The following is a 14,067-nucleotide window of genomic DNA, read 5'->3' on the forward strand; positions in this document are numbered from 1 at the left end:
TTACTGGACTCTTGCTCTTTTCCATTGTTAGAGTTGTTCAGTCAACATAGCAACCTTTAATACATTGGACATTATACCACATCAAGGTCAGAGAAAGTGTGTGACAGCCCCACCATGGCCAAGATTGAGGGCTGGCTGATGGGCTTATGTTGGTCTGAAGAGAGCAGGCAGTGGTAGAACTACAGTCATGGCTAGGTTCTGGCCACTGAACAGGAGTGCATCTTCCAGCTCTCGCTGCGACAGACCAGAGCACCACTGCTTGGGCAAGGCTGCAAGCAGCAGCAGCAGTATAAGGGCTGCCCTGGGGGCACGGTGACAGGTCCGATGGTTAGCCATGAGAAGGTCATGTGGTAGGAGCTGGCTGGGCTCTAAAAAGGCCAGAAATAAAAGGGGAAGCCAAGGAAGTGGCATGGGATGAAAGAGAGCACAGAAAGACAATCGGTCCAACAGCCACCAGCAAGAGGACTAGCTTAGAGGAGAATGCTGGGCATTAGAGGAAGGGGAGGAAGAGACAGGGAGAAACTGTGGGAGGAGGAGAAGGAAGACACCAGCCTGGTAGTGGTGGGAAAACAACCCTTAGGAGTGGGTGGCTTGGTGAGAGACAGAAGCCACATTGGGGGGGGGGAGAGCACACCACAAGTCAATGTGCTGTTCCTACCACCAACCAAAAATGTGGCAAGCAAAGAATCTGGGCTGGTGCCTGGTCTGGAGGAAGTGTTTGATTTGCCCCTCCCTTCCAGGGCATGGCAACGGGGGTGCAAGGGACAGCCCTTCATTTCTGAGGATGGGCTGGAGATTAGGAGGACAGTGAGCATAATCATGTTTTTTTTAAAAGTGGAACACCTTCAGTTACAATAGTGGGCGAAATGTTTTGGCTTGGTGCATAAAGAGAACAAGGCATGCCTCAAGGGAGAGGGCATTCCAAAGGCAAGGTGCCACCACTGAAAGAGGCCTGTCTCTGGTTGCCATCTACCTCAGCTTTGAAGACAGGGCAGAGAGAGCTGGGCTTGTGAGAAGCATCATTAACTGGCAGGCTGGACAAAGTGAGAGATGGTCTTTCAGGTTCTTATTGGTAAGAACCGGAACTTTTAACTGGGCCCCCAAAAAGAGAGGCGGTCAGTGCTGCTCCTTCAGCACAGTGATTATAAAGCCTTTTTTCCAGCTTCCAAAAATAATCTAGCCACTGTACTTTGGATCAATGGAAAGTTCTGAAGAGTTCTGAGAGACAGCTGCATGTAAAGCCCATTATAGTGATTTAACCTAGATGCGACCAGTTCATGGATCACCATGGCCAGGTCACATTCTTAAAGGCATGGCCATTCATGGCATACTATTCAAAGGGGACAAAAGGCCCTCTGCGCCATGGAGAAGTCCTGAGTCTTCACACCCTGGGCTTCAGTTCATCTGGCTGTCATCTCTGGCATCTGTCAGGCAGATGTGAACCATTTGTCTGCAAAATGCATGCGGGCACATTTCCTGGGTCTGCATCCTCAGGGGCCTGAGACAGAAGCCCAACAGAAAAGTACTGCCAGGCAGGTTTTTGCAGTGACGGGGCAGCAGAGAGGAAAGTGCAGATGACCATAACATCACCGCAACATGATAATGCGTCTGGTCCCATTTATTTGTTTTTTATTAAATGATGTTATTTATAGACGCCTTTTTCCACTTGCACTCAAAGCGGAGTACATAGAGTAAGTCAATACAATCAAAAGGATGGGACATCCAGTAAACAATGCAAAATGACTGATATTGTAGATATCTGGAATCAACCAGAAATCTGAAAATAGAACTGAACTGGAATATAAACATTAACTAGACGATGCGAAAATTACAGAGCCGACTTCTTCCACCTGCTGCAACGGGCTGCGCCAGCTGCACAGAGGGGCCGTTCCCCAGAGTCCCTGAACCGTCGCCCAAGTGGCCCCCTGGCCCATCCTGCACAGCACGGCCCTCTGCGCGGAGCAGAAAGCCCCCCCCCCCCGGGGGACCCAGCCGCGCAGCCTGAGGAAAGCCCCGCTCGTCTCGACCCGCCTTCCGGAGCTCCGGGAGACCTCCGCGGGGCGCAGCCGGGGGGCCACGCCGGCCAGGCGTCGCTTTCCGGCGGGGCCTTAACCCCCGGCGCGTTTCAGCCAGCCCAGCCCAGCCCAGCCAGCAGCCTGTCCCGGAGCGGCCGCCACGGGCCCCTCGACTTGCCCCCCTCGTCCGAGGCGGCGCGGAGCCGCTCCGGGCAAAGCCAGGGCCGAGCTCTCCTGCCGGGCGGGGCTCCTCGCACGGCCCCTCCCGGTTGCGCGAGCGGGGCTGCCCGGCCCTCTGCACATGCCCCGAGACCGGCGCCTCCCTTAGGGTGCTCCGACAGGCGAGGAACGGCAGGCCTCGCGCGCCACCCTGTATCCGGGCAACCGCACGAGCCGCCCCGCCCCTCGCCGGCGTTCTGCGTGGTCACTTGGGAGCCCGAACTGCAGGCGCCGTTTGACCTACGCAGCCCTTAGGTAGAGACCGGAAAGACGCCAGGCGGCGGAAGGTGTGCGTGTCACGTCACGGCGCACGGGGCGTCTGAGACACGTCGGCGCCGCTGGAGCCGGATGTTTCAAGATGGCGGCCGGTGGGCGCCGCTGAGGGGCCGCGCGGGGCAGCCGAGGTGATCTCTGGGGCCGGGAAGGGCGGCCTCTGCGCGCCGGGCAGCCCGCCCCCGACCGCGCCGGAGCCGGGAGGCGGGGAAAGCGGAGCGGGCACGGCCGGGCGCTCGCCTTGCCAGGAGCCTGCGCCTTCGCAGGGAGAGGGCCGCGCTCAGGCCGGGACTCCTCGGCTCCGGCGCCGCGACGACCGGGAACGCCTGGGCCTGTGGGCCTCCGCGGGTGGGGGGGGGCAAGCGCAGGCGCAGCGCCTCCGTCCCGTCGCTGCTGGGCACGGCTGTCAGGCTCTTAGGCTGCCGGGGCCAGTTCGTAAAGCAGGAGACTCTGGGGCCCTTTGAGGGGCTTTCCGACTTGGGGACTGGCTGGGGAATGTGGGTGGCTGCTGAACTGTAGCCCTGGCCCGTGAGGCGCGCGGGGGGTGGCGCATTTGGCCGCTGGAGCTTCTTTTGGCCCGGCCTGTTCAGCCGCACTGGGTCAGCCCGGTGGGGCGCTTTGTTCCGTCTCCTGCAGGGACCAGCCTGCTGCCCGGGCGTCTGTCATCCGGGGGGGGGGGCATGCAGCTCTGAACATCCCAAAGCAAAAGCGGCCCAGTACCTTTTATTAAGACACCATAACGCTTTTGAGTTTGGGGAAAGAAACATCTTTCAGGAACCCAGGGATTCCATTGAATCATGGTTCCTGGCATGAACTAGTTCTTCTGTTTATTTATTTAGTTGTGTTAGTCATAGCCCACCTTTCTTACTGAGACTCGTTGGATTACACAGTATAATTCATAGTGATCAGCAGCGGAGACATTTATAAAACGGTACCATATGGTGTAGATTGCAGAAAATAAGCAATTTGACATGACATAATAAACAACAGTAACAGCCTTTATCGAAGCATCTTTTAAAACTATTTTCTTACTGCACAGCCCTGTAATCTAGGTAGAAAAACTCTCCTGGATAATTCAGTTTTGCATCATTTGTGGAAAGCCAGGTGAGTGGGAGCTTTCCTGAACTCTTAAGGCAGGCCATTCTGTAAGATGGAGTCAGCCACAGAGAACGCATGCTTGGACGGGCAGCTGTTGATTTTGCCCGTTTGCAGGGTGGCACTTGCAGTCGGCCCTGTTCAGATGAGCAAAGTTGCCATGGTGGGGCACGGAGAAAGGCGGTCCTGTAGATATGAGGGATCAAGGCCATGACGGGCTTTGCATGTGATAGCCAAAACCTTGAATTGAATCTGGTAACTGATGGGTGGCCAAGAGTGTCTCTCCTGAATCTTACTGCATATTAACTTAGTTGGGTGTCTCCAAGCTGTGAAATTGCATGAGAAGGACAAAAGGTTTTCTCCCTGACTCCCTCGTGTTTAATATTGTTAAATTTACGTCATGTTTTCTCCTTAGTTATGATTATTTTGGTTGCTCCTTTTTGCGCTTTTTTCTGGAAGAAATTTTTCCCAAAGAGGCTCTTGAGAGGGAACACCCTTTTTTCCTAGTATTTTTGGGACTTTCTCATCTCTAGTAACAGCCCATACTTGTTTGCACTCCCTTAAACTATCCTTCCGTGGGATTAAGTGGAAGGGATTAGGCTTTTTTCTTGTAACCTTTGCTGTATGAACTTACTGAAGCATGTTGGTTTGGCTACCATCAAACATGGAATGCTAGGCTGTAGGGGCTGTTGGTGTAAATAAAAAAATATTATTTTCATTTACGTTTGTGTATCTTGTTGAAGTGGCATGATATAGAGTAAGCTAAAGAAAGTCCATCTTTCAGAGACTAAAAAACCCTTCGTTGGTTTAGCCAGTGCAGGTGTTATGTTCTCAATGCCTGTTTAGGAAAAGAAAAACATTTTTTTCATAAAGACATAGCATGAATTGTGCAGATGCCTAGCTCACTCTTCTTTTGAATGGCAGGTCTCTTACTTTGTGTCTCTTCTCTTGCAGTGTGTGGGAAGACAAGGCAGTTTCACAGTATCGGTTGATACTTGACTTGGGTGCAAGTTGGTCATGCAACGTCCACCACAGGCCGTCCCCACAGGGGCAGGTTGCCCACCACCTCCAGTAGCTCCACAAAACATGTATTGGCGAAATGGCCCATTTGGCAGGCGGGCAAATGCACAGACCTTGGTGGCAGCTGGTCCAGTGCAACCTGTGACAGACCCATTTGCTTTTGGGAGGCAAGCACCACGAGGCGCTCTGTTGGACAACATACAGAAAAGCAATCCATCTCTTACACAAGGTTTTTCTCCAGTGACATTTCCTCCACCGGCTGCTATTCATCCTCCCTCCCTGCGTGCTGGGGACAGTTCTCATGACCTACATACTTCATTACCAACACCCTTCCCTCCATCTGGAGCACACAGCACATTTTCAGATATAGCCCCTTCATCCTCAGTTCCTGCAAACATCACAAATCATAGCACTGAAATTCACCCGAACCTGGAACGTAATGAATGCAACTCTTCAGGACAATCTCATTCCATGGGAACCACCTTTGAAAATTCTGTTGGTGGACACCAGAGACTGGCTTCTGTGCCAGAAAGGCTGCTAGGTATGCAAGACATTAACAAAAACCCAAGTAACCCATCGTTGTCATTCTTCCCTCTTGCTCAACAAAGTCTTCCTCAGTGGAAGCCTGCCCAAGATAACTTGCAGCCCCAAGGCCAGACTTGTTCTCCCTACCCAGAGCTGCCATCTCAAAATGCATTTTATGCTGTCACTCAGTCTGCCATTGGTGTTTCCCAATCAAGTCCACAAACTGTTCCCCAGCAGAGCCCTTCACAGCAACCCGTTGTTCACAGTGCCATGCAGGTACCATTGATGTTTGATGCCTCTAGCATGCAAAATACCACTTGGCAGAGTATGGGAGTGACCAGATCTTGGGAAGGACAGTTTCCTCAAGAACACTTTTATTTGCAGCCACTTGAATCGAGCTGTGATGCTAGTCACCCCACCATTCAGGAAAACAGTCCCTCGGTACAATCCCAAGATGTTTCTGAAACAGTAAGTGGGCAGTATGCAGCTGATGCAGATTCAGGGATGATTTCAATGTTTTTCAAAGGAGATGAGGCTGAAAATGAGGAGATACTTTCATCAGAAAAAAATAGTGATGCTGGCAAAACTGACTTTGAGGCTGTTCAGCAGACTTCAGGACATACCTATTACCAGCCACTGCATGCTCAGCAGATCTTAGCAACTGCTTTCCCTCAAGTGCGCACACATGCTAATATTTCGACTGAGACTGTACAAAAGGGGATGGATGCCCAGCATTCAGCCAGAGCCACATGTCAGCCTCTCGACAGCGAGGACAATAAAAACATGGCCTGCTTCAGTGAAGTCAAAGCTGGCCTTACTGAAGTTCATGGCCATATTGGTCCCCAGTATGAAAATGTTGAAAATCTGGAGTATATTCAGAATCAAGAAGTTTTGCCAAGTGAGGCACAGACCCAGAACTCGTCTTCCCCAAGTGCAGCTTCTGATCCATGTAAATACGCCTCCCTGGGGCCTCTGCTTCCAAAGAACAGCATTGCAAGCCATGTGGAAGGAGGACCAAACCTGGAAGCGCCTGATTCATTGCCTCAACCTGTCCGGCCTGAGAGCAGATCTTCCAACTATAGTAATTTGAGCCTGTCTAGTTCTACACGGCCACGAGAGTTGGGCACCTTCATTCAGCAAGAAAGTGGGAAGCCTGCTGAGGATTCTGCTTCAGGTTTCTTTAAGCAAATTGATTCCTCCCCTTTGGAGGGAGATGCAGGTGATCAGAACCAGAGTAAAAATTTCTGCAGCAGTCTTCCTCAGGTGCCAACGCTGAACCCGCCCAAACCAACGGGGGTGTTTCAGACAAGTGCAAACAGTTCTTTTGAGCCAGTCAAGTCCCATGGGTTTGGAGTAAAACCCATAGAGATGGACCAAGCTAAGATGGTGGCTGAGTTGAGAGAAAATTGCCCAAGCCAGAGGGTTACTAAGAAGAGTCCAGCCATGCCTGTCGTCTCCCCGGGTAATCTTGAACAGCCACCTGATAACTTGGAAACTATTTTTATGCCTCAGGCCCATCCTTTGCTTGTGACAGTTGCTGATGACGCTGGAAATGGGCTGCAGCCCCTTGTTGGGTCTATGGTGGAAAATATACAGTCATTTTTTGAGAAGAAACCATCAGCCAGAGTTCAGGGGATCACTAAAAAGTGTGAGAGTCCAGCCACGACACTGTGGGCACCAAACGAATTGCCCAACTTTGGGGGCAATGTGCTGCTTGCCCCAGCTGCCCCTGCAGTTTACGTCCCAGCCAAGCAGACAGTTCAGGTGGTCCAGCCACCTGATGAAGGGTTGCCTGGTCAGCAGCCTGGTAAGCCGGAACCGGTTCTCCCATCATCACAAGTTGGAAATACATCTTCTGAAAACATGGAAAATCCTCCTAAAGTGGGGAATGATGAGGCCCTCCATTCCCAAGCGAGCTCAGGTTATGCTAGCCTCCTTTCTTCTCCACCTACTGAGGCCCTGCAGAACCACCCTATCTTGATTGCCCAGCCAAATCAAGGCTACAATTTGACACAGCCTGTTAACTTCTCCCTTGCTAATCAACTCAAGAATGAAAAGAATGATTTAGCAAAGGATCTCGGAGTTAGTAATAAGCCTTTGCTTGGCACACACAGTAACAGCAACCCTTCTGGAGACAACATTCCATTTATGTTGCAGTCCAGTCCTGTAGCTATAACATCTGTTTCTGCTTTAACCAATCCTAATATATTAAAAGACCTTCCCAATTCTTCTGAAATTAATTTAAACAAATCTGAACATTTCCTGTATCAATCTACCTCTCAAGTCCCACTCAATTTGGCTTCAGAAGGTCAGCAGGCAGCCAATTTAGAAGGGCTGCCACCTGAATTTATTAGCAAGCCTGGAATTAACTCTTCTGGTTTCAGTGGCCATCCAAGTAGGGTGTTGGCTTCTCCAGCAGGTACCACAGTGCCTCCTAATGTCAGTCACGCTATATCTAAGAGTGGTTCCAATGGTCATGAGCCCACTAGAACACCTGATTTTACAGTAGCAAAGACCTTGGAGCAGGGCAACATGGGCAGTTGTGCCCAAGTGCAAAGTCAGCTGCTTTCTGGTGGCCTGGTGATTCCTCAGCCAGCTTGTCTTGCTAGGCAAATGGAGCCTGAGGTGCATGGCCAGCAGCATTTCTATGCACAGGTAATGCAAGACACACAGACTCCAGTGCTCTTGGATAGAACCACACCCTCACAGCAGCAAATGCAGACTGCTTCAGCATGGGAAGTGTTTCCATCTAGATATTCTTCAGCTCCTCCTGGAAGTGGTTCTGCTCAGGCCCCAACCAGCAGGTCTTGCCTGGTTGGCCCCCTAGAAGAGAGTTCATCACATCTCCCCACAAGCCAAAGTCAGGCTTTGGCTAATAACAAACAGGCCACATTGGTCCAGCCTTCAAGTGCCGCAGCTACGACCAGCCTGCCCTCTAACTTGACATCTGTTGGCCCCAGTCAGCCAACTGTGGGCCCCTCTCAACAAGACCAGCAACATTCTCAGCCAGCTTCTGGCCCTGCAACAGACTCTTACTACTACTACAGACATCCTTATGATGTCTATCCAGCTCAGTATCAACCACCGTATCCTCCTGTGGATCCTAGGACAGCTCATCTGTACTACCAGGTAGAGTTGAGTTTGATTTCCATTTTTCTTAGCCATTTTTGTTTACATGATTGCAGATGAGATGCTGGGTGTGTTGGGCAAAACCAGAAAACTTGATGCAAGTAGGGTTGCTTCTAAGAGAAGTTTTGTTTCATATTTGGTGTTGGCAGGATCCTCCCCCCCTCCCAGATCACATTGACGGGGGAAGTCTGCCTTTCACTGTAATGTTGGGTTGGCTCAATACTCTTCTCAGGTTCCGAACTCATACAGAGGAGGTGGTATGTTGCCTTTGTATCCTGTTTGTGTGCTCAGTGGTAGAGTATCTGCTTTTCACACAGTTAGTTTCAGGTGGCTAGCCATGTTGATCTGTAGTAAAAGAGCAAGATTTGGATCCAGTAGCACCAACTAGAGTTCCAGGGTATGAGATTTTGAGAGTGACAGCTCCCCTCCTACTCTTCATGCAGAAGGTCTCATATTCTGTCTCCGTTTAAAAGATACGGGTACTGAGGACCTGGAAAGTTGCTGCCAGTCAGAGTAGACAATATTAAGCTTGGTAGGCAAGTTTTATGTGTTCATAAACCTCTTGGAGGCACCTGGTTGGTCTCTGTGAGAACAACATGCTGGACTAGGCAGATATTTGGTCTGATCTAACCAGGTTTTTCTGATGTATGTGCTTCATCTGCTTTTTATGGGACCCTCTAGTGTGATGTACTTCACCTACACACACTCTGCTTCTGACATCCCATAATCTGAATTATGTGAGTAGATCTTTAGGAAGATTGTAGTAACGACACGAGACAGGATCTGGATGCAAAGTCTGTCCCTCCAAAGATGGAGGCGAGAGTTTTATTAGTTTGTATTCAGGAAGTCCCGGATGCCCAAATATGGTTATAGCAACAGTTACAAGTTACACATTCCATTCTCAGCCAACTAAGCAAAATATTGCTGTGATCAGACTTTTGTCTTATCTAGGAAGTATAACGGAAAGAAAGGTACATCATGAGCCTCTGAGCATAGGAGAATGTTACTTAGAGTGTATGGGAATGTTGTGCTCTGAATGGTGAGAGACTTATTGTTACACATTTAAACTACTCCCTGAGTCTTCCCGTGTGGCATGCCAACTGACCAGGAGATCAGGAATGTAGAAATGTAAAGAGCAATTAATGGAGGCTGTGTGGCATGCCTACTCTGGCCTACAGAAGATTATGGAAATTTTTTGCCTTGCCTTTCTATGATTTAAATTCATTTCAGAACTTTGAATCTAATAAGTCTACTTTGAATCTCTAATCAATCTACATCGGTCTAGCAATTGAAGTTATAGTTAACAAATTGATAGATTTGAGCTTAAATCTGCATATTTTCAAAATCAAACATCAGTGCCTTTCGAAGAATTTACAGTCAACAAGAAAATAATATCAACCACTTTCGGGAAGAAAGGCTGTTTTTAGTCTCTGTTTATGTTTGTATATTTGTGTGTGCAGGGCTTTTTTTCTGGGAAAAGAGGTGGTGGAACTCAGTGGGTTGCCCTCAGAGAAAATGGTCACATGGCTGGTGGCCCCGCCCCCTGATCTCCAGGCAGAGGGGAGTTTAGATTGCCCTCCGCGCCTGGCATGGAGGGCAATCTAAACTCCCCTCTGTCTGGAGATCAGGGGGCGGGGCCACCAGCCATGTGACCATTTTCAAGAGGGTCCGGAACTCCGTTCCCCCGCGTTCCCCCTGAAAAAAAGCCCTGTGTGTGTGTATGTATTTTAACTTACTGCTAATGTACCAGAATCAAAAAGGCTTCTTCTATCCCCTGTATGCATGCTCTTAATTTTCTGATATTTACGGTGATGTTATTCATCTGAAGTTAGTTGGTTTAATCTGCAATTAGTAATTTGTGCTTTAAAAAACATAATGAAAGATTCTTGTTTTTAGAATGCAAACACCATGCTTATTTATTTATTTAATTTGTATACCTTCTCTTAGTGCTCAAGACCATTTACAGCATACATATAAAAACTATTAAAATAATATGTAATATAATATTAAAATAGGAATTTCAACATTAAAAATCAGTAATACAGTAGAATACAAACATTAAAACTCACTTTAATAAATATATTTAAACTATATATATATATATATATATATATATATATATATATATATATATATATATATATATATATATATATATATATATATATATATATATATATATATATTTATATGTGTTGGATTAAACTTTTGATGCATATAAAATACTTCAGCAGTGACCACTTTGCAAGGCTGCAGTTTCATAGAACAGAATCACAGGGTTGGAAGGGACCTCTAGGGTAATCTAGTCCAACCCCCTGCACAATGCAGGAAATTCACAACTACCCCCCAACTGCCCCAGTGACCCCTGCTCTATGCTCAGAAGATGGCAAAACACCTCCAGGACCTTAGCCAAACCAGCCTGTGGAAAATTAATACCTGACCTCAAATTTCTAGGTGAAGGTTCCAGAACTGACACCCCATTGAGGTTAAGCGGCAAGTGACCACACAAATCATTCTGCCGGTTTGCCAGATATTTCCTATTCTCCAGGTTCTCCCAGCATCTCATTCCCCCCCCATTTCTTTCCCCTTCCCCGAGAGCCCTCATAGCCTCTCCCCTTTTCCTGTCTCCTTCTCTCCTTCCCACCAGCCCACCTACATTTATCTCTCCCACCCATCTTTAGTTTTCCTTCCTTCACTTCCACTGGCAGCTTTGACTCAGGAAAACAGTGGTCCGTTACATAGTTCCAGTAGCTGGGCTGGGCCCAGTTGCACAGTGGAGAACCTAGGAGGACTTGTGGGGGCACCTAATTTCCTCCTGTATCACTTTCCCCACTTTATTTCCTTCCCTCTTGGCAACCTGCACATCTTCATCTTTCATCGCTTCCTTCTCTCCTTCCCACCCACTCCTCTACTTTTTATCTGCCCCATATCTTCAGCTTTTTTATTTATTTCCTGTGCTTATACTACTCCTTTCTCTATAATGGGGACCTAAAGCAGCTTACATCATTCTATTCTTCTTTAATTCTCAGAACAGCCCAGTGAAGCAGGGTCGGACTGGGTGTAAAAAACGCTGGAAAAGGACCCAACACCAAAAAAGAAAGAGAGAGAAGAAGAGGCAGCCAGCCTGATAGTTAGCCAGGCTCCACCTCCCTCACCTTGCCCCGCTTTGGGCTTGGGCAGGTCGAGTCCAGCATCAATGCCTGGCATGGGCCTCAGGTGCCACCTCACACATCTTGGGCAGGCTGGGTGCCACCTCCCCCACCTCACCTCACATGGGACTCAGGCATGCCAGGCTCCGCTCCTCTTTCACAGCGCTTGCTTGCCCTGGGTGGGGAGAGGCCCATTGGCCTACTGGGAGGTGTTATGATGCTCTTAATGGCTGATCTGCCGCCCCTCAAGGTCACCCAGTGAATTTTTCATAGCAGAATAGGGATTCGAGACCCTAGTCTGAAACTCTAGTCACTAGATCACACTGACTTTTGCAGATTGACTGCTTTTGAACAAGTTTTCTAGTGATCGCTACTGCATGCAGCCCTGATATGTCCTTCCTCAAAGGCCAAAACAGCCTTGGAAAGTGCCCTGCTCCCTCCCCTGCTTCTTACTGACAGAAACCTAACCTGGAATGCTGGTGAAACTGTTGTGGTGGCCTAGCAATGGCCACTGAGGGCACTCCTCTCATTTTAGAGGGGTTTTAACCCTGACAATGTCTTTTTTTTAATTCTGCAAACCTCAGGCATTTTTCGAGTTCGTAGAAAGATTTGTCTTGTCTGTTCATGGCTCGTCTCTAGATTTAAGTACCTTGGATTTGGCAGAGTTAAGAATTTCTCCCTAAAAGGGTCTCTTATTTTGATTCTGGATGGGCCCCTACATAATGAGGTGCTGAGAGCATGTGGTGGGCCCCTGATTGGTAATAGTAGAGAGTTTATTGTTGGTCTTTTAGTACAGTCTCACATGGGACTGCTCATGTGCAGGCTTTCGAACGGTGAGGTCTGTACAGCTTTAAAATTTATGAAAGGGGTGTTAGTTCCCCAGAGTGTATGCACGAGCATTTCTCGCCGAAAACACCCACCTTTTTGGAGGACGACGCCCCTTTGCCCTCAGTTCCTCTTTCACCGCTGAACTAAGACAGGGGTGGGCAAATTGCGGCCCGCGGGCCACATGCGGCCCACTACAGAGTTTTTTGTGGCCCGCCAAGACGGTCAGAAAAATCTCACTCCTGATTTCAAAAAAAATTGTAGAAAAATGTGATAGGGTACATTTGTCTCATTAAACTGATTCTAAAATTAAATGTGCTTGCAGCTATAGATGATATGAAATTAACACAATAAATAAATTGAATAAAGCTACCACTATTTTATTTAATTTATATTTATTGATTTTTATGATACAATTTATACCTTTTCTGAAATGCAAAGTTAACTAATGAATGCAATCATTTTAAAAGGTGTGGCCCTCCACTAACCTCCACTCCCACAAAGTGGCCCCCGAGCCAAAACAATTGCCCACCCCTGAACTAAGAGATTCTAAACAGCTTGCGCTCCACCGTTTACTTTCATTCTTCGAAAGATCAGGATGCAAAAAAATGGCAGAGAAAGCTCTTTTAAAACGGTGCACAAAGTGCTCCACTAAGATGACCCGCACAGACGGTCATGAGTTATGCCTATTATGCCTTGGAGAGAAGCATGTAAGCATTGCTAAAAGGTTACTGCTAAGGTGTGGATGGAGAAGGAGGCGAGGCTTAAGGCATCGCTGTGGAAACGTGTGCTTTTGATCCCAACTAGCCCAGCCAGCAAGGTGGCAAAATCCTCCAGCTTGTCGGAGTTAGCCATGCACTCAGACCCAACTCTGCTGGAACCATCAACATGGGCAGCTCACGTTCCTCTGGATCCAACACTGCATCGGAACCAAAAACACTTGGCTCCATTGATTCCGGAACCTTCAACATCGGCAGCTCACCCCCCCATTGGATCCAACAAAACACTGGAACTGAAAACACTCGGCTCCATCGATGCCATCCTCCTCTGCTGTGCAACATCCTTCGAATCTGACGGAGCCGCCTCCGTTCTGACGCCCGACTCCGGAGATTCAGGGTCTACAAGACAGGCCTCGGAGCCGACAACCCTGCTCAGCACTGCCTTCACCTAGTTACTCGGAACCGGCCAAGGTGAAATCAAGTAAACACCACTTGGGGTCGAGACATAACCCCGAGTTGGCACCATCGGCTCCTGCCCATCTGGATCCAACTTCAGTGCTGCATTCCTCAATTTCAGCTTAGTGAATCACCTAAGAAAAAGGCTAAATCTAAGCCCCACACTCAGAAGAAGAAGTCGCAAGATGCTAAACGTATCCTTACTGACAACTTTGTGCCGCCCGAACCACAGATTGTGCAGACCCTGAGGGGATCTGTACACTTGAGGTCTCAATCCGCACACTCATCTGAAGAGGAGGGTGAACTGCCTAATCTTCCATCAGGTCATTTGAGCTGTGATCAAGGTCACACCCAATCCTACTCCTCTCATTCTCACATTGATGACCCTTGGTTCCACCAAGATACCATCTCTTCTTATGGTGCTGATATAGGAGAATCATACAGGGTTCAGTCGGCTTCATCTGAGGAGCCTCTTTCACCCAAGAGACACAGAAATCCTTATTATCTACCCAAGTCTTCTATGGCCTTTCAGTTGCCAGAGCCTGATTATGATCCATGCCCAGGGGACAAGAGCCCAAGTGCCCCATCAGACCCATCACCGCATGAGGCACTGACAACAGACCATTCAATTTCTCCAACAAT

At 48.5% G+C, this 14,067-nt stretch overlaps 1 protein-coding gene across 3 annotated transcripts in view; it reads left to right on the forward strand.

Annotated features, from left to right (window-relative positions):
* Positions 1-2,559: 2,559 nt before the first annotated feature.
* The window catches only part of SEC16A (SEC16 homolog A, endoplasmic reticulum export factor), a 79,857-nt gene continuing 68,349 nt past the window's right edge, over positions 2,560-14,067 (forward strand). Inside the window, exons 1-3 of one of the 3 annotated variants that reach the window (XM_054998245.1) lie at positions 2,622-2,638; positions 3,547-3,611; positions 4,557-8,276. In XM_054998245.1, coding sequence (XP_054854220.1) covers positions 4,620-8,276 — 3,657 coding nt within the window. In that variant the 5' untranslated portion in view covers positions 2,622-2,638; positions 3,547-3,611; positions 4,557-4,619. Of the gene's footprint in view, positions 2,639-3,546; positions 3,612-4,556; positions 8,277-14,067 lie in introns of those variants that run through there. The other 2 variants (XM_054998244.1, XM_054998243.1) reach the window with 2 other exon arrangements.

The sequence above is a fragment of the Eublepharis macularius genome, chromosome 14 (genome assembly GCF_028583425.1).
Source record: "Eublepharis macularius isolate TG4126 chromosome 14, MPM_Emac_v1.0, whole genome shotgun sequence".
Taxonomy (NCBI): domain Eukaryota; kingdom Metazoa; phylum Chordata; class Lepidosauria; order Squamata; family Eublepharidae; genus Eublepharis; species Eublepharis macularius.